The sequence below is a fragment of the Heloderma suspectum genome, chromosome 5 (assembly GCF_057233095.1).
Source record: "Heloderma suspectum isolate Gila_16-S chromosome 5, 16-S_ref, whole genome shotgun sequence".
Lineage (NCBI taxonomy): Eukaryota > Metazoa > Chordata > Lepidosauria > Squamata > Helodermatidae > Heloderma > Heloderma suspectum.
The window spans coordinates 169,222,472-169,243,869 of record NC_139462.1 but is presented as its reverse complement, the minus strand read 5'-3'; the positions used below and the strand labels follow the sequence as shown (position 1 = coordinate 169,243,869).

The 21,398-nt window shown below is 42.8% G+C and overlaps 1 protein-coding gene across 1 annotated transcript in view; it reads left to right on the top strand.

Annotated features, from left to right (window-relative positions):
- Positions 1-45: 45 nt before the first annotated feature.
- ZCWPW2 (zinc finger CW-type and PWWP domain containing 2) overlaps positions 46-21,398 on the top strand; it is a 52,977-nt gene continuing 31,624 nt past the window's right edge. Inside the window, exons 1-3 of the mRNA XM_084858289.1 lie at positions 46-87; positions 6,453-6,789; positions 7,672-7,831. Coding sequence (XP_084714415.1) covers positions 6,503-6,789; positions 7,672-7,831 — 447 coding nt within the window. The 5' untranslated portion in view covers positions 46-87; positions 6,453-6,502. The remainder of the gene's footprint in view (positions 88-6,452; positions 6,790-7,671; positions 7,832-21,398) is intronic.

Sequence of the window (21,398 nt, the reverse complement as noted above, 5' to 3'; positions counted from 1 at the left end):
GGGGCGGGGGAGGGGAGCTTAGAGCGCGCGAGTTCTGCTCCCGCCATACAACGCGAGGAGTCGGAGCAAGCAGGGAGTTGTAGTCCGGTGCGTGGCCCTGTCAGAATCCCTACGGTGCCGCCTCGCGCGGCGATGAGGCCGTGCGGTGAGAGGAATCGCCTCGTGTTACGCCTCTCGTTTCCTCCCTCGCCCTCGGAGGAGGAAGAGCTGCTTGCGACTCATTCTTAGTTATCCCCATTCCCCTTTAAGTCACCCGGTAGTTACCGTTGGACCTCTTGGGGCGATGTATTTATATACTTATGCCATCTCTGAGCCGCAGTCGATCTGTAACAAAAATGTTCTCAGTGCGACGAACAGTAAATAAGACCAAAACGCACCAGATTAAACTAAAAGCAGCAAGTAAAAAGCAGCGCAGGCAACTATAACCATATTGATTAATACGAACACCAGAGCAATCGCACAGGGCTAAACAAAGACACGCCTGCTTCAGTAATACCAATTGAATTAAGATAATACAAACATTAAGACAATTAAAAGCCTGGAAGAGCATTCTGTATGAGTTTCCTGGCTCAAGCTCGTAGGGGAACGGGTTTAACAAGCCAAGAAGTCTCCTTTGCAGCTGGGTATGTGAGAAGAACATGGGGGAGGAATAGTCTAGGAACAATAGTGGGGGAAAACTGTAAGGAACGCCTGAAAGTGTTACCCATTCAGAAATAAGTGATGAGCATATCCAAAATTGTAATATGGTAACTCCCGCAGATTTGCATTTTAAAATGGAGGGGGTGTGCTAATTTGCAGATGTTAATATCTCAAACTTTTATTTTTCAATTTTGTAATGCCCCAGTGGCTAGCAATAAATCATTAAATGTCTAAGAAATAACCACTGCAGGCCCAGGAACACGGTATTCCATTTCATACATAATAAACATAACTAATAATAAACTAAGAGTGCAATCCTATGGAATGAGCCCTGGCTACTCCTAAGCTTCTGAACTCAGAGGCTTATGAGTATCCTATGCAGAGCAGGGGCCCACTATGCATTTAAGCTGGACAGGCATTTTCTCTTGTCTACTGGAGGGGAAGGGGAGGAGGCTGGGGCAGCCATAGGATTTATCCTATGGCTGTTGCCCTGCCCCCGGGAATGCCTCCTTTCCCCCATCTCCGCACTCTATTTTGTGAGCTCAGAGAGGTAGCCGGCACAGTTCTCTCCACACCGGCTATGAGGGTGAGGAGACTGCGATTTCCTGGCTCCTAGCTCAGAGCTCTGTCTATGAGCTCAGAGCTCTGTCTATGAGCTCAGAGCCAGGAAATCGAACAATCCTATGTCCCCCTGAGATGCTGTCAAGGGGAAATGGATTGCTCCCTTATATAGCTAAGTTAAATAATGAAACTTCTTCAAGGCAAAACAGTTTCAATGAACCTGTGATTCACAATCCCTGTCGTCATACTACACTGTCAAACCATTGTCACATCCACTGACTTGGCAGTTGCCACAAGGAGTTGAACCAAGTTTGTATCCACGATGTAATGAACACACTCTTACACAGTTAAGCCTAATCATTTTCAGAAGTGATTCAGGAACTGCAGCTATATCAGACATTTTTGGCCAGTACATCATCTTTCAGAGACCAACCCCAGTCTTCAGCATTGACTGAGGGCTGGTTCACACATCACAATAAGCCACAGTGGGTTAATTCACCCCACTCTGGACGCCATTTTGAATATGCAAGCTGTGGTGGGGGTGAGTTACAGCTTGTCATGTTGTGCAAACGTGGACATTGTGGGTTATTTGAGGGGTAAATAACCCTCCGATAACCCTAGAACATCTGAGGGTTGTTTATCCCTCAAATAACCCATGATGCCCAGTTCGCACTACACAACAAGCTACGGCACTTCCCCCAACCCTGCCAACCATGGCTTGCATATTCAAAATGGCAGCTGTCGCACATCTCAGAGCCCTGTGGGTGAATTAATCCATGGTGGCTTACCATGCTGTTCAAATGGGGTCTGAGTGTTGTATTGACTCCTACTGTAGGATTTGGAAGTATGTGCAAAGGCTGCAATATTTTGTGGTGTTGTTGGCTGCAAATGTTCAGGGGTGATTAAGGATTTTGAACAAACAACTGCAATCATGTGATAGCCACAATCTGTGTGGCAAACCATGGAATGTATCCTCTCCATTCAGGGTGCACACGTTACGGTCTACATCAGCCTTCCCCAACCTGGTGCTGTCCAGATGTTTTTGACTTTAACTCCCATCAATCCCAGCCAGCATGGCCAATGGTCTGGAATGCTGAGAGTTGTAGTCCTACTTCATGCCCTCCAGATGTTTTGGAGAATTCTGGTCTACATTGTTTGAACCTAGAAGAACAGATATACTCTCTAGTGCAGCTTTCCCCAACCTGATCCCCTCCAGATGTTTTGGACCACAACTCCCAGTATTCTTGGCCATTGGCCATGCTGACTGGGGCTGATGAGAGTTGAAGTCCAAAACACCTGGAAGACACCAGGTTGGGGAAGGCTGCTCTAATGTATCAATGAAATCAGTACCTTGTGACAGCAGCCGCATTGCACTCTTTTTTCCCCCCATCTCGTATGACAAGGAAAAGCCAGTTGAATGGAGAGTATCAGTCAGGTTACCTTAATCTAAAATTATGATACACCCTTACTACTAGACCAAGCTGTAGAGGAGCTATTATATTTTGAGGCCATGCAACTTGCATGAAGCTTTGTCCAGCTGAACCAACTTTCTCTTTTTACACATCCTTCCCCAAAAGAGCTTCATACGCAAAAGGTTCTGACTGTTTGGGAGGTACTTATAGAATCATAGAATAGTAGGGTTGGAAGGGGCCTACAAGGCCATCGAGTCCAACCCCCTACTCAATGCAGGAATCCAAGTCAGAGCATCCCTGACAAATGGCTGTCCAGCCTCGTCTTGAAGGCCTCCAGTGTGGGAGAGCCCACCACCTCCCCAGGTAATTGGTTCCATTGTCGTATTGCTCTTACAGTCAGGAAGTTTTTCCTGATGTTCAGCCGGAATCTGGCTTCCTGTAACTTGAGCCCATTATTCCGTGTCCTGCACTCTGGGATGATCAAGAAGAGATCCTGGCCTTCTTCTCTGTGACAACCTTTCAAGTACTTGAAGAGTGCTATCATATCTCCCCTCAGTCTTCTCTTCTCAAGGCTAAACATGCCCAGTTCTTTCAGTCTCTCTTCATAGGCCTTTGTTTCCAGTCCCCTGATCATCTTTGTTGCCCTCCTCTGAACCCTCTCCAGTTTGTCTGCATCCTTCTTCAAGTGTGGTGCCCAGAACTGGACACAGTACTCCAGATGAGGCCTAACCAGTGCTGAGTAGAGGGGAACTAGTACTTCCCGGGATTTGGAAGCGATGCTTCTATGAATGCAGCCCAAAATAGCATTTGCCTTTTTTGCAGCCACATCACATTGTTGGCTCATATTCAGCTTGTGATCGACAACAATTCCAAGATCCTTCTCGCTTGTCGTGTGGTTGAGCCACGTATCCCCCATCTTGTAACTGTGCATTTGGTTTCTTTTTCCTAGGTGCAGAACTTGGCATTTATCCCTATTAAATGTAATTCTGTTGCTTTCTGCCCAGCGCTGCAGTCTATCCAGATCACTTTGAATTTTGTTTCTGTCTTCCAAAGTATTAGCTATCCCGCCCAATTTTGTGTCATCTGCAAATTTGATCAGCATTCCCTGCACCTCCTCCTCCAAGTCATTAATAAAAATGTTGAAGAGCACTGGGCCCAGGACTTGAGTGCTTGTTCCTCAGTGAGATCATTTAGTCTGGAGTACACATCTTTAAACCTAGTCTGACTATTAAATTACTCTTGACTTAAACAAATACTTCTTTTTGAAGGTATCACATTGCAACCTTTTTTTCTTACAAGTTATGGATTTTATGCTGGTAAACAGCTTCTGGCATGCAACATGCACTTTTGAGCCAGCAGCTGCAAAATATGTCACTGCCATGTTCTTTGCTTTTAGAATTGATCCTTTCTTCCCCCTTTTCTCTTAGTGTTGAGACCTCTTGTAGTTTTACTATTTCTGTAAAGATTATGCAAACGTCTGCCAACCCAGCCATATTTTTAAATCTCAGGCTGACAATGAGGTCCTCAGAGTCTCTCATGTCCTTGACTGGACATAAGTAAAAGGCCTTCAGTTAGTCACTCACTGCCTGCCAGCACAGCTACTGTCTCAGGTTGTGAGCTGCATCGGTGGCACTGCTGTCTCCTTTGCTCACCCTTCTCCTCCCTAAATGCTTTTTCCTCACTGGATAACTTCTCCCTTTCTCTCTCTCCAAATTCCTTCAACCCCCTATGGGTCCTCCGTAGGGACAAAAAATGTCCTCCTCAGGCATCCAACAGGGGGCCATTCTCACAGTCCCTCTCTCTCTCTCTCTCTCTCACACACACACACAGCGTGACAAAAATATTTATGTATTTTATTTATTTATTTATTTACAACATTTGTATACTGCTCTTTATCCAAACAGATTCTGGAGCAGTGAACACAAGAAGTACAATAGTAAAAAAGATTTTAAAAAATTAAAACAGCATATTAAAATTATTAAAGAATGCCAATAAAAACCATGGCTGGTCATTTAAGGAATGCCTCCTGGAACACAACTCTTTTCAGGAGGCACCAGAAGCAACAAAGTGTTGGCTCCTGCCTGACCTCCAGGGGCAGGGAGTTCCATAGAAAGGGAGCCACCACACTGAAGGCTCTTTTACTAGTGGTCTCCAGTTGGACCATGGGTCCATGTGGAATCACCAGGAGCGTGCCCTCTGATGACCTCAGTGACCGGGCAGGTTGGTAAGGGAGAAGGCGCTCTCTCAGGTATCCTGTCTGCAAGTTGTTTAGGGCTTTGTACACTAATACTACAACCTTAACCCTGGCCCTGTAGCGAATGGGCAGCCAGTGCAGTTCCCTCAGCAAAAGAGTTGCATGCTGAAAAGGGGCAGCTTCCAACAACAGCCGAGCTGCTGCATTCTGCACTAGCTCCAGTTTCCAGAGCAACTTATATGAACACTTATATGAGATATTCAACAATACCCAAATATCATAACATAAGTTAACTAACATTTATAGCATTCGACAGCAACTCAGTGATGATACATGCAACTATCTATTTTTTCCACATGCCTTCACAGGTAACACTTGGACACCACCCCATGACTTTGGGGGATTGAAAACTCTATAACTTTCTATAAATAAATAATGAACTCCATGACATATCAGCCGTGCTCAGTTCATTACACTTAACTTCAAATTAGCACACGAATGCCATTTTGAAATGCAAATTTTGGTGTGATCCCATGCTTCAATTTTGTCAGATTTTGGATATAATAATCACTATCATTTCTGAGTGGGAAAGACTTTCAAATGCTCCTGTTCCAATTTTGCTCAGGTGCAGTACCTTTTTTCCATATCTTTCCTAGACTAGAAAGAGAGCAGGAGCTCATCACCTGTTATCACTCCAACAAACCACATCTTGTTTGACCACAAACATTATGTCTGTTCTTGGCCAAAGTATTATGTTAGAAGACAGAAGAATATTCTTAGGACTCTCCACCTGCCGGTGAATTCTCCATTCAGGAAATCATCCACAGGAATTAAGACACATTGACATTATTTTGTGAGGTCCTTGGCCACTCACTCATTCACAGTGATCAAGCTGGCCGCACAACTATCTCAATAGTTCTAATGGAATTTTTTAAAAATATCATGGCTCACATTATAGAGAGAGGGTTTTGCAAGTTGTAATATGGTTAAATGTTTGGGGTAGCAACAATAAAAAAGGTCACATGCTTTGCTCTGCTCAAATACTCTCAACAGCAACCCTGAGATTCATGCTGTACATTTAGAATCACAGATAAAGCACCTGTGAACTTTCCTGCATTTTTCTATAAGCCAGGACTCCAGATGTGCTGCTCAGAGGCTGGGAGATAGGGCAGATAACAGTACCAGGGAAGGAACAGGAGGAAGAAGACTTGATTATTTAGTGTCGCACTCCATGAGTATAAAAGTACAGCATGAATTTACAGGTTGCAGCCTGGCAACCCAAATACAGACCTAAAAGATAACAATGATTCTGGATGGAATGTTCACTCCCATCTTTAAATATTCAGGTGTTATTGAAATGTTAGACTAAATATTAAAGTGATGCATCTCTTGCCGACCAGTTTGTGAGCCCCATAGTTAATTCTTCTCCAGAAGTCTTTAGAATAGTAGTTACCCTGGGAGTATGTTAATACTTAGCTCATTTTCTGCAGTTTCCCTTGAGCTACAAGCATTAACTATCTCTTACTTTAGAGAGCTTATTAAAGGCGTTATTAGTTGAGGAGCTTCATGTGAGCATGTTCTTCATGGTAAGTATAATATATTTGCATTTGTGTTAGTCTGATGCTGTTCTTTTCTTTATATTTCAGAGGAAACAAGACTTTTACAACCTCTGACCTATAAGAGTGAAGACTGTTATATGGATTCTGTAACAGATAATAATTTTTATTTAGGTAAAGTGTGGGTACAGTGCGAGAATAGCAGCTGTTTAAAATGGAGACTATTAGAAGGTGATGATGCAGCATATGTAGATCCCAATGCACCATGGTACTGTTATATGAATACTGATCCACAATTTAATAAATGTTCTATTTCTGAAGACTATTTTCCTGAGGAGTCTCAATTTCAAAAACATGGATTAAAGTATGTGTATTCAAAACTTCCTTTGGGAAGTTTAGTTTTGGTGAAGATGCAAATGTGGCCAAGGTAAGGTTTAAGAAGTTAAAATGTAATTGCGGATAATACAAGTTCACTCTAATTTTAAAATGTATTATTGTGGTGTGAATTGCAACCAGTTTTATTCTCTAAAAAAGAGGGGACAAAACAACTATTCTATAGAAAATGTGCTCTGAAATTTTGTAAAATTAAGTTTATTTAAAAATTATACCAGAACAGTATCTTTCTTGAAAAGATTTACAGGAAAGGGAACAGCAGGTTATTATTGACAGGCAAAGATAATTCATGATAAACACAGACAAATGTTACCTCCAAACTTGTGAAAAAAGCTGGATAAGCAAATTAGAATGCCATCATTTTGGAAGGCAAGTTAAGTTGATGTCTAACAGTGCAAGCAAAACAGGAAGATCTGCTGCATGGAGAGGGTTTGGTTGGAGCGAGAGTGCCCCTCTGCTGGTGAAGAGGGACATCTGCCATGGAGGCACTCGCTATGCCTGCAGAAACGTGGTGTTCCAAGTGTGGGTCAGAGGAAGTCTGGGTCCAAAGTTCCTTTTTTCCCCTGAGAGGCCTCATGATTGAGCCCATCTACTATGCCAGCCTGGAGCTAACATATTTACCCATCTCCCGCATTGCTTTCGTGAGGGAGAAAATTCTAGACAACAAAGATCCACCGGACCAGACATTTCCAAAAAACTCCCTCCCTCCTTTGGAGGTGGCAGATTGTCTGCTATTTCACTCCCCCACCCCCAACTTAGTATTGCTTTGCCCACTATTAAATATCCTTCTCTTGACATGGCTTTTTGTGAACAAAAATGTAGTTGTTCTTGTGTTTCTATCTAGAGGTAAAGAGCATGCACATTATGTGTTTTATCTTTCTCTGCATTGATCTTAAAAAAAACATTTTATTTCAAGATGGCCTGGCATTATTTGTCCTGATCCTGTTGATGGTCAGTATGTGACATATGACTTGGATGGAGATGTTGAAAGTCATCATGTAGAATTTCTGGGGAAACCCCATTCCAGGGGTTGGGCTGCCATGAAATACATTGGCCATTATCCTAGTTCATTTAAGGTAGGGACTTTTAAAGCTGCAGTTTTGTTTCTTATAGACTATAAGATTAAAAACAACATAATACACATCAGATAGATATGGACTTCCTTGATCACCCAATGTACCTAAAAAAATTGTAAACAAAATTTTGGGTTGCTGAGAACTTTATCTTTAACTTTTCTACAAAGTCTTGAGCATTTTACAGAAATCCCAGAAACATTACTCCTGTTTCATAGATCTGCATGCGCAGCAGCATGGATTCCATGACAAATTCCCACTGATCACCTGCTTGGGATAGCATGGTAAGAGGGACCTGGATTTGGTTTCCCCACTTCTTTAATGGATGATTGGTGATATCAGAACTGACAGACTTGAACACCATTAAGTTATACAGTTACCTGTTAACATGAATTCAGCTATCAACATATATTTTCTAACAGTTGAATATCTACAAACTGATCTTTCATAAACTTGCTGGCTCATTAATAGTGTGCCTATTTTGTTTTTACAAATTTTGTTTTAACTCCAGAATCAGAGGCAGCATGCCTCTGAATATCAGTTGCTGGAGAATAACAGCAGGATAGGGAGAACTTAATGGGAGAAATTGGAGCAATTTTGACTCAAAACATAATAAGATGATTGTTATCGCTGGTGTTCCTCATCTACATTCAGTACATACTGAAAATTTAATCAATCTTTTGATAAATTAAATAATATGACAAATGCCACACTTACCTGTCTATATGGTACAAGTTATCTATTAATTTTTGTTGGTTAGTTGACTGTATTTATATCCTGTTGCATGGCCTATAGGCCCTATTCTACAATATGATCTATTTCTTTAAAATAGCTTGAGGTATTTAGGTAGGATAAAAGCTTTGATGTAATAACACTTAATCAGGTCAAGGTGGCTTGCTCTTTGTGAGAAAAAATCTCAAAGGCAGCATCATTTTGAAGATGATATTTTCTGGAATGGAAACCCTCATAGTCCTACCAATTTATGCAGTTAGCTACATCACTGTTGGGAGCATTTTGATTATAACCTCTCTCCTATTCAATTTGAAGAAATGCTGTAGTGGTTTTAAGTTGACCGCATCACTTGTGTTGAGCAGTTGTGCTGTGATGTTCCTTTGGCTCCTTAATATTCAGCTTTCAGCAATGGTTTTCAAAGAGTAAATGTCAAGTTCCATCATCTTTTCTATGTTATCAAAGTTAAGTGTTGGTTTTGGTATAACATAAAAATGCTGCTCAGATCTTTGCTTTTACTCCACTAGTATGAGTGAGATTTCTCCCTTTTTATTGGATGATCTCTTCTGTAGCTAAATCTCCTGCCAATCATTTAGTAGTTTGATAAAGTGCCCTTAAATCTACTCTTATTTCTGCCATTTCCACTTCAAATGCCTGCCTATCAATAAATGCTCTTCTGTTCTCCCTGACTGATCTTTTAAACTCTATCATCTTTTATTCTTTATTCTTCCTTTCATTCCCTACTTGCCCTGTTTTCTTTTTATGTGACATTGCAAATCTGCTACTTCTTCCTTTTCTAAATTCAAGGACAGTCACTGCTGATTATAGAATTGACTGATGATTTCTCTGGACTTTTCTATGTCATTAACTGAAAGACAGAAAAGTCTGAAAGCTGATATACATAGACAGTCTTTATTTGGTTATTGTTGTATGGTCTCCTCTAAAGGCAAGAATCCTGCAGCTCTGTTTGCAGTGTCCGTGGAAGCAAATGTGGCTTAGCTCCAGCTGCTCCAGCTTACAGTCTTTGCTCCACCCCTACTGGGCCACCAGTCCATAAGTTTCACAAATCCGTATATTCATAGGCAATCCTTTAGAATAGGGATGACCAACCCCTGGAAATGTAGGCTCATATACCTTTTAATGGTTATGTAGAAGAGGTAATTTCAGCAGATGCAAGTTGTCATGTCACAGTGCTACAGGTGTATGGAAAGCTTTGCCTGGTGGAATTTTCACTTATACCCTCTCTTATGCCATTTAAATGTTCCTACTTTTCCTTAGGCAGTTGCACCAGGTGCTATAGCTCACTGATTCAACATACACACACAGAAACCCCTAAAATTGTTATCAAAGCCTCCCGGTGTTTCCACACAGGTGACACGGGTTTAGTTAAAAATGGGTAGCACTGATGGGCAGCTAGATTCATCCCAAATGTCACAATATTTGAACTCTTCTGTGTACCTCTCTCTGCATCCTTTTGTCAGGACATCCCCCTTTGTGGTTATGCATTCTAGCATGGGTGGGCATCTTCAGGAGCTGCATTGCTTCCCCCCCATCCCTGTGGGAACCACGCCTCTCCCCTGCTGCCACTGGAAGTGGTCACACCAGTGGAATCACAGCAATTATGCTGGGAAACAAGGCACATGGAGAGCATGTACCCTGTTACCCAGAAGAATTGGTTACCCAAAACCCCCATTCTGCAGAGAAACAGGGTGCGTGATCCATGCATGACCTGTTTCTCTACAGAAACAGTGATTTTGCTGGGAAACAGGGTGCACAGGGAGCACACAGCTTATTTCCCAGCATAATTACACTCCAGACAGCCCACCAACAGCTGTTTAGTGGGCTATTGGGAACTCAATGCTGCTGGGAAACAATGAGTGTGGTAATCACACACCCTATTTTTTTGCAGAATGGGGCTGTTTGGAGTTGCTGAGATTTCAGTGGCAGAGGGGCAACAGTGGCAGTGACTGAGGGGCCACACAAATGGCCATCCTGTGCCAAGTGTGGCCCATGGCCTACGTGTTGCCCATGGCATACATGTTGCCCACCCCTGCATGATAGAGAAATCATAGGAATTCTCTGTCTCAGCATATAATAAACACAGAGGTGTGTGTGTGTGTGTACACACACACACAAAACCCTTCTGAAGTACATTGCTCAGGCATTAATAGAACAGGCACCAGCTAAGGATTATATAATTTTTAGGCCATACATGTCTTGGAGCACTGCTGCATGGCTCCTCAAATACATTGTTATTCATAGAATCATAGAATAGTAGGGTTGGAAGGGGCCTACAAGGCCATCGAGTCCAACCCCCTGCTCAATGCAGGAATCCAAGTCAGAGCATCCCTGACAAATGGCTGTCCAGCCTCGTCTTGAAGGCCTCCAGTGTGGGAGAGCCCACCACCTCCCCAGGTAATTGGTTCCATTGTTGTATTGCTCTTACAGTCAGGAAGTTTTTCCTGATGTTCAGCCAGAATCTGGCTTCCTGTAACTTGAGCCCATTATTCCGTATCCTGCACTCTGGGATGATCAAGAAGAGATCCTGGCCTTCTTCTCTGTGACAACCTTTCAAGTACTTGAAGAGCGCTATCATATCTCCCCTCAGTCTTCTCTTCTCAAGGCTAAACATGCCCAGTTCTTTCAGTCTCTCTTCATAGGGCTTTGTTTCCAGTCCCCTGATCATCTTTGTTGCCCTCCTCTGAACCCTCTCCAGTTTGTCTGCATCCTTCTTCAAGTGTGGTGCCCAGAACTGGACACAGTACTCCAGATGAGGCCTAACCAGTGCTGAGTAGAGGGGAACTAGTACTTCCCGGGATTTGGAAGCGATGCTTCTATGAATGCAGCCCAAAAGAACATTGGCCTTTTTTGCAGCCACATCACATTGTTGGCTCATATTCAGCTTGTGATCGACAACAATTCCAAGATCCTTCTCGCTTGTCGTGTGGTTGAGCCACGTATCCCCCATCTTGTAACTGTGCATTTGCTTTCTTTTTCCTAGGTGCAGAACTTGGCATTTATCCCTATTAAATGTCATTCTGTTGTTTTCTGCCCAGCGCTCCAGTCTATCCAGATCACTTTGAATTTTGTTTCTGTCTTCCCAAGTATTCGCTATCCCGCCCAATTTTGTGTCATCTGCAAATTTGATCAGCATTCCCTGCACCTCCTCCTCCAAGTCATTAATAAAAATGTTGAAGAGCACTGGGCCCAGGACTGAGCCCTGCGGTACCCCACTCGTTACCTCTCCCCAGTTTGAGAAGGTCCCATTGATAAGCACGGTCCCATTGATAAGCACTATTCAAGTAATAGTGTTACATCTTGATGACAGGAAAAAATATCAGTAACAGAGCCCAGTTGTAAGCTTCATAGATCATTTAAGTGGCCTATAGGCAAAGGATGATGATGGTCTGCTGATCAAGGCTCTCTTCATACCTGAGGTTTTTAGGAAGATCGTTCTTTTTCAATCACTGGTTTTGTGGGAGCTTTAAATGATGCTGCTGCTCTCCTGCTGCTATCTCACAACTTTCCTTCCCTCTTCTTGTGTTATCTGAGACTGGGGAAAACCCGGTATTTTCTGTGCTTGCAACTGAAATCGTCATTTTCCCCTTGTGTATTTCCCCTTAGTGCTTTGTTCCATTTTATGTAAGCATGGGCTAGGGGGTGTTGCTGGGTGGTGTTGAATAACATTGTCATAACAACAAATTGGTGAGAAAGGGGGGCAGGTCACTGACAGTTTCTGCCTCTCTCCCATTCCACTATGGGCTCCCAGATCCCCTTGAACACAGCAGTGCTTACTTCTGAGTAAACTCATTGGCTGTAAGGCTTTCCTTTCTTGGGAGGAAGTGCCATTTAAATCTGTGTGGCTTGCTTCTGAGTAGGCATGCATAGGAGTGCACTGTAAGTGTACTTAGAGTAGCAGTCTGAAGGTCTCCCATATCCTCCAATGCATTTACTTTAAACCTCCCCATCCCATTGACTTCACCGACTGCTTCTTCTCACCAGATTGATGGGCTTTTTTCCTCCCAGGGTGGATGGGGGAGTCTCCCTTCTCAGCCTCTCAGGAGAAAGGCTTGACAGTTAGGATTTCAATGGGTATTAAAAGTGCTTTTTCTCCTGCCCTGAATGAATTCATCATGCAGAGCTTGGAATGGTCATTTTTATAGTTTCCTTTTTGGGTGTGGAGCTGTTTTAGACAATGCAGTAATGCTGAGGTGGTTTTCCATAGTACTCCCTCCGACTTAGCCAGCAACTATCTCTTCTCCTAGCCCACCTTGAAGGGTTGTTGGGAAGCCAGAATAAGGGGGAAGAGCAACAACAGCATGGGGTGGGGGTAAGCAAGCCGGCTTTAAAGAAGAAGGTGTCCCCCTTGAAGCAGTTGCCTAGGGGGTGGGGGCTGCTAGGGATGGCTTGGTGCATTGACTGTATACAAGTCTGTTTGTGGATTTCTTACTGCTGTAGTTGGGAATGCGGAAATCGGTATACCCTTCAAAATCAGTAGTGCAAGCAATATACTGCATTTAATTCCATCACACACTGACATATTTAGCAGAGAAGGACTAGCAGCGCCAGCACCCTCTGTAAGCCATCAAGAAGACTCTCTCTCCCTTGGAGGAAAGAGGCGACCAGCTCCCATAGACCCTAGCCATGCTACTAGAACTGCTTCTGACTTCCCTCCTGGCCTGGGTACAACCCTGCTGAGTAGTGGAGGGATGGGGCAGAGCCATCAATCATGTTTCAGGAATCAATGATCAGGGGAGGGGTGGAGGTATGAAGCCAGCAGCCCCCTTCTGTCCTGATTGTTCCATGCAGCTTGTCCCAGCCATGAAAAGATATAATGAGGAGGGATGCGCTATGACAGATGTCTGTATACAGGGCCTGTGTAAATCCCAGAAAAGGTCTGGAATCAAAAGGACCACTTTATAGTAGGATAAAATGCCAGGTGTGAAGAGAGCCCAAGAAGTGGAGCTGTTACTTCTTAAGCAGACAAGGGTTGTATCCAATGTTAATCCTACTTAGAGTAGACCCATTGAAATGAATGGGATGAATGACAGTTGTGATGCAAGTCCCATTCCTTTCAACAGGTCTGCTCTATGTAGGACTAACACTGGGTACAACCCAAGGCTGCTACTTAAGATGACTTCAGATATAATTACCATTTATTGCACTTAAAGGCTTCTAGATATTATGAATTCTTTTGATGGTTTCTAAAATCAGCCTGTTCCTTATACTTTCCTTTTTATCCCCAAGTAACTTACTACCTTCATAGATATGAAAACACTATGTGTCATATAGCAGCATGTCAGAATAGTAAAAAAAACACTAAGATGACCCCCCCACCCCCACACACACATTTCTAACTTTCCATAACTGGCTAAAATAATTGTATATGAGTTAAGTAGATTAATATTAAAAATAAGCAGAGAGATAAAATGTGAAGCCCAGAAACTTTACCAATTAATAATTATCAGAAATATTTAGAAATTCAACCAGTATATTCAACTCAGAAATTCAACTATATATACTATCCTATGCAATCTTATGAGGAAGGCTTAGTTTAATAATATAATTATCATTAACTGGATCTAGTGAAGAGATTAACTAAAGGCTTGAAGTATCATAGAATTTATTCCTAGAATATCCATACTGAGAGACAACAAGCATTTAAGTCCACACTGTATGTCTGGTTCAGATACTGTCTAAAGACATGTGCAACTTCTTGTGCTTTGCAGTTTGGCGCTCTACCAGGCAGAATTTCAGGAAAATGCAAATACTGAAATGCAATTTCAGGAAAATTGAAAATGCATTTTCAATTTTTGCAAATGCTGGAAAGGCAGTTATTTTGGCTACAGCTCACACTGGTCCTGTGATCACCCATCTCAATCAGTGTGAGCTGCATAGATCATAAAACGTGCATGAGCATGTCAGTGGTATAGCTAGGTAATTTTAGACCCTGGACTTAATGGTCTTGTGTGTGTGTGTGTGTGTGTGTGTGTATGGTGATAGTGGCGGCGGCTTTAGATGGCCATGTGTATTACTTCAGTTGTGAAGTACACAATGGACATTTCTCTTCCCCCCCACCCCCATCCCACTGCCATTCCATGCTTTAAAACTCTGCTTCTACATTCCTGATATGTTAGAATGACAACAAAATTGTTTGCCAACCCTGATTAAAAAATGAATTCTCTGAGCATGTGCAGTTTTGCATTTTAAACTCAGTTAAAGAATACCACCACAGTGACTACAGGAATAAAGTGGAGTTTGCTTCTTCAACTGCCACTCTCTGGGTGGTCATTTGGGGGGGGCCCTGAGCTGTGGGGCCCTGGATTTTGGCCCCAAGGTCTAGGTCTAGCCACACCACTGGAGCATAAAGCACCCATCATAGAGATGGAGCTTTCAGAGGCTCATTGCACACTGTGTTCCCTCTCTGATTTAGTTTGAAGTTGGATGGGCATATCTTAAGCATTTTAATTATACATTCCTGGGATATTCTAAAGTTCAAAATAAATGTTTTAATACTTTAATATTAAGCTCTAACAATCACTTTTCAAAGATCAGTTGCAGTTTTTCCCCAGCAGAACCTGCACAAAAGAATTTCAGTGACTGCTGCCAGGTCAATTACTTGTGAACCTCTCTCCTGCATATAAATCAAGATAATTTACATTTTGTAAAGTTCAAAATATTTTGGTTTTGAAAGTCTGAATTGGAATCTATGTATCAATTCTGGATTGGAACCCATCTATCAGTTGTATCACTCTATAGATGTTAATAGATGCATTTTAGAGATGAATGAGTTTTTCACTGATCAGAAAGAACTCGGGTCATTTTCTGAGCCAATCTTGGAAAATGACCCCTGTCTCTCAGCAATAGCTTTTTTTTTCTGAGTGCAGAAGGGCATCTCTACACCAGCCTAAAATCCTGCATTTAAAACAGGGCTTTCTGCTTCTATTTTAAATGCAGGATCAACAACTGACTCCCTTTACACACGCTTCCTTTCCCCCCACCCCTTCCCCCTCCTTCTCCCCGTATCTGAGTCTTCCATTATCTTTCATTGATCTCGCTCCTCTTCTTGCCGCTTTTACTCTTTTCATGGAGGAAACTGAAGCAGAACACAATGGGGTAATTTGATAGCTCATGATCTGGGATCTATTTCAAAACAGAACAAAGTGCAGGAGATGCCGTGAATGATCACAGCGTCATGTAAAGAGCCCACAGACGTCCGTGAAGGAGCAATCTCAATCGCAGGATAAAAGCTCAGGGTGAAGGAGCCCTTGGAAAGAAGCCCCTGTTCAAACAGTTGGAGATGATTGTCTCCATCTGTTTGTGCACAGGCTGTTTTCTGAGGCTGCAGTCTGAAAAACTACTGCTGTGGAACACAGCCAACCCCCACAGGGTACCCTCTAGCCCCAAGAGTCTGCTGTGGGTGCGGGGAGGTCAGCAGCAGTTTTTGTAGTTGCAACTTCACAATGCAAACAGGTGAAAACAACAGTTAGCATAAGGGTGGCTTTCTGAGACTGCATCCCAAATAGCTGCAGCTAGGGGACAAGCCCATTCTCCATAGGGAACCCTTGGGGCAAGAGGGTCCCCTGTGATGGGTGGGTGATTGCTCTCAAACAGTAGTTTTCAGGTGCAGTCCTTCAAAGCAGGAGTAAGCCAAAAAGATTTTAATCTGAGCTGAAGAAGATTTCTCCTTTGAAGCAAGTATTACTAAGTCCTCAAATGTGGTGGTTACCAGCCCAACAAACCTCAATGATATGTCAAATTTATTTCAAGCAAATGATTAATGATGTCTCTCAGAACTGAAGCTCCATCATACTATTAGATCCTTTAACTTGCATTTCCTCAAAAATGCAATCTTCGCAAGCACTTCTTTAATAGTTGTCAATCTCTGTAAGAACTGAAAGTATTTTGCCACATAAGCAGATCGTATCTAACTATATAAATAGCAACACACTATTTAATCTCAAATCACTTTTTTCTTGTAATGCAATTCAGAATTTGTAACCTGTACTATATCTTGATTAACCTTTTTGATGTGTTTCTCACACACTGAGAAATAGGTTTGATGGAAAAAATTATCCCAAAGTGAATAGCATAATAAGCAATACAAAATAGGATAAATCACTCCTAAGTGGAATGTTTGAAAAGCTTTTTTTTTATTTAACAACAAAAAAAGCTTCATTCTAGTTCCAAAATCACTGATGGCCTGAAATACAGTTCAGTTAACCCAAAGAACTAGAACTTAAACCTATATAATCATCTTAAATCTGTATGGCAGGTTAATTTGATAATGGATCAGGGATTGAAATAAACTGGAATACAAAAATGAGGTATCCTGAAAGAGCTCTAGTGTGTTTTTACTTAAGAATTACCTTCTTGAATCAGATCAAATGCTCATCTAACTGAGCGTGTTATTTATAACAGTGACTAGATGCCTCTAGGAAACTCATAAGCAGGGCAACAATGGAGACAGCCATCTGGGTTGTTTCCTCCAAGTATCTGGTTGTTAGAAGTATGCTGCTTCTGAATATAGAGGTTCCATTTTGGCTCCGGCAAATACTTTTGTTTTATATAGCTTTATACATTTCTCTAATCAGTTTTCAACTCCATCTAAGTTAGTAACCTTCACTGCATCTTGGCAATTACTTCCTAATTGACTTTTGTTCATTGTGGTTGAAATAGTTCAGCAATTTCATTGGATCACCTTCAGCACTAAACTTTTGAGAAAGGCAATCATTTCTGTCTTCTCTCTCTCCAAATCAAAGTCTTATAAACCTCTGCCATGTCTCCCCTTAGGCATCCTTTTAAAAATTACCTTGAAGACCCCAACCTCTTTAGCCTTTCATAAGGAAGATGCCTCTCTTCCCTAAACTTTTTGTTGCCCCTTTCTGTACCTTCTCCAGTTCTATGAGATCATCTTTGAAATGGAGTTACCAGATGTGTACCCACAATGCTCTAAATGACAGTATACCTTCTCTTAACGCATATGAATGAGAAAATTCTGTTGTTCCTTTAAAAAAATAACAATATCACAATTAGGGCTGTGCACCGCTTCGGTCCAAAGCCCGAATAACAAGGCAAAGCAGGCTGATTTGGAGGTGCCTTGTCATGATCAGAAGCAGATCAGAATAGCAGTGAGGCACCCCGAAGTGACGCAGCTCATTGAGGAGTGCCTCGTCCGCCTCAGTGATTCGTAGCTCTTCTTATGCTTTCTGAGCAGCCCAGACAGGCTGTCTCCAAAATGTATTCACTTCTGAAAGATCATGTGGAGGGGCAGGGGGAGGGGGGAAGGGGAGAGGAGGCGGAGGAGGAGGAGGATGGAATGAGCTTTGCTATGAGTCAGCCTCCATTTGCTCATTGTGGAAGAGGTGGTGTAACTGGAGAGGACTGTCTGAACATTATTTGGCTACAGCAGTGGTCTCCAAAGTGGGGTGCACCCCCCTGCCCCAGGGGGTGCACAAGACAATCCATCGGGGTGCGCAAGCTGCCTGATAATTGAGCAGCCTCCCGCTGCCCTGATGAGCTGCCATTGTGTGCAATGGTGGTGGCAGCAGCGGCAGCAGGAGGAGGATGGGATGGGAGCTGAGAGGGAAGCTCCATGGCATTTCTGTCTTGGCTCCAGTCCTTTCCTGCCTCTGCTGTGGCCACCAAGAGCAACTGTGCCAGTCTCTGCTAGGCATGGCAGAGGAAGCCATGGCACTAGAGCAGCTGGCATCCTGCTGAGGAAGAGCAGGAAGGAGATTAATCTTTCCCGCCCTCCTTTGGCAGAATGAAGCCAAGAAAAAGGCGTGTACTATGACAGCTGTGTTAGTCTCTCCCCACCCTTCTGTAATACGTTTACAGTTAATTCTCTTGTTTGTTCATTTAAAAATCCAGAAAATTTCACTGTAGTTGCTTATCTTTCCCCCACCACTAGCTTTTCAATTCTCTTTCAACCATTAATTTGCCCTTACTTTGATTCTGTCTAGATTTCATAGAATCATAGGGTTGGAAGGAGCCTACAAGACCATCGAGTCCAACCTCCTGCTCAATGCAGGAAGCCTGATTCCCAGGCAGTCTCCCATCCAAGTACTAAGCAGGGCTGACCCTGCTTAGCTTCCGAGATCAGACGAGATCAGGCACATCTAGCCCTTTGTGTGTGTGTGTGTGTGTGTGTATGGATGGATGGATGGATGGATAGATAGATAGATAGATAGATAGAACTTTCCTTTCCTTGTTCTTGGATCCCCTCCACCTCCCCTTCTCAGTTCCCATATTCCTGTATCCCTTCCCATTTTTGATCTCCTTTCCCTAAAAAAATAAAAAAAATCAAACCCCTTTCTCTTCTGTTATGATTATACTTATCCCCCTCCCCTTTGCTTGTAGTTCAGTGTTTGCTGTTCTTTTGCTCGTGTGTGTGCATGCACGCGTGCACGCGTGCTGTATGGACAAGCAAACAGTGTGTGTCAAAGGAGTGCACACAGTGCACATTCCAAAAACAGTGGACAAAGCACTACACGCATTAGCAGCTATTATTTAAATAATATAATGCTACACTGTGTGTTGCTAAGCAAGCAAGCCCAATATGAGGCGTCTTCATGGTCTTGGCAGGGGCAGAGGTGGGCGAGGTGCTGCTGGGCCCCCCTGGCAGAGTTGCTGTGTTGCTTCCTACCTCTGTCAGTCCAGCAGACAACTGTCCTTGCTCTTCATTCAAGTCAATGTGCTCACCTGGCAGGGTTCTTAGCTGTTTTTGCTTCCAGCCTACCAGCCAGTGTTTCCCCAGGCAATTCAGCCAAAGAGACCCTGAGGTTATTGACTGTGAATAGGGAAGTAGTTCTAGGGAAAAGGGGTTATTTGCACTTCAAAGAAACCTACAGCAGAGTTTAGGGACAGTGACCTCCTCACTGCTTCAACACCTAACTTGATTATCTATTTATGAACTTTGGTTTGAGTTTCTGAGAACAGCACATTTTACCTGCGCCTTGCACAAAAACTCATGGGCCAAACTGTCTGAGATTTGGCCCATGGGATGCCCTCTAGGAGGGATGAGCATTCCCCAACCTTCATGCACGTCTGTGCAAGCAGTGAAAAGTTATAGCTCTTTGCTTTGAGAGATTTCCTTGAAAAAAATCAAATTTCACCAGTGCCTAGCACAAAACTACTGGGCCAAATTGCCTGAAATTTGGCACGTGGACACCCCTCCAGAGGGGATGAGAGTTCCCTAAATTCCATGTATGTATCATGAAAACTGAAAAAGTTATGGCTGTTTGTGTTTTCCCATGCAAGTCAATGGGAAAACTCCAAAAACAAGTGATTTGAATGTCCAAATCTCGCTTCAGATTAGGATCCAAGTCGAAGCAGATGGGGTCCAAATTGGTCCGAAGTAAAGCGGGGCCACTTCAGAAGGTCAGAAGTGGCATCCAAAGGGAAGTGGGGGGGTTCGTGCACAGTCCTAATCAGAATCCCTCTTGGCCTCAATTTTCCTAAACAGGAGCATTCAAAGCCTCGTTCTATGCATCAATATTGCACAAATATCACCCAGTATTCCCTTATTAACACAGAGTTTTGAATCTCTGACCCAAACTAGATGTGATGACTGCAGGCCTTGGTGTTGGAATCTTGCTGCCATTGAAGCAGAGGCGGTGCTGGGAATTAAAGTGCATTATCAATAGTGGAATGTGTTCCTTCCTGTGCTTTCCCTCAGAACTTCCTCTTTCCAGCTGTTTTCCTTCTTATGGGGCTCCAAGACCAGAAGTAACCTCTGCCAGGAGAAAAAAGGCTGAGAAGAAGCCATTTGCAGAAAAGCATGGTGGGAGGGCGGAGGAGGGGAGTTCAGCAGTTTCCTTACCTCCTATCCATACTGCACTTTGACATCCCACAGACATATAGCAGCCTATGCTATAAATTCCCATGCTGGCTAGGAATTATGGGGGTTGCAGTCCAACACATCTGAAAGACACCAGGTTGGGGAAGGCTGCTTTATAGGCCTTCTGGATGACCCAGGTTGCATTAAGAGTTACTGTCATATCTAGTTGGGCTCTATGTTTGTGGAACCTCTAAGCATGGGTGGCTATCACACAAATGTTTTATTTGGGAACTGGAAAGACTGTGTAACCCAAGACCTCAGACAGTCATGTTAGGTCAGGTTTGCCATGTTCTTCTGCTGTCATTGTTCAAAAGCAGGGGTGCCGAACCAATTTGAGGTGGGGGACTGAATTGCCCCCCAGCTAACTGGTCCCATTGATTTCATGGGACCCAGGTTCAACTAATTTACAGTGTAATCCTATACCTGTCTACTCAGAAATTCAATGAGACTGACTGCCAGGCAATTATGTATTGGTGGTAGGCAACCTGGTGTCCTCCAGATGTTTTGGACTACCACTCCCCTAGTCATTGTAATGACTATTAATTTGCATTCAATATGTTTCAGTGAAGTGACTAATGGTGTGAACATCTTTACTAGATGTTGGTAAAGTGATTAGTGGTGTGAAAATATTTCTATAATTACTGTGGATTAATATAGGAATATATCTATATGTTTTTCTAGATAATACCTTTTTAGTGGCATTTTATAATATAATACATTTCTGATTTTTATTTTTTACTGCATAGTTTTGCAATTTAAGTCTCTTTGGTATTTGAATGGTGTTTAAGTACTTGAACTGTTGCTTTCTCATTAGTTTTGCCTACTACTTATACTAGCATCATGTTGTTACATAATGTACATTGAAAGTGGTTGTTTGAAACCATGATGGTGATGTTTAATAGGAGGTAAGTCTCCTGAAGCAATAGGATCAATAGTAACAGAGACAGCAGCAAAGGAGGTACATAAAAGGATTCCCTTGGCCCCCACTTTACTTCAGTG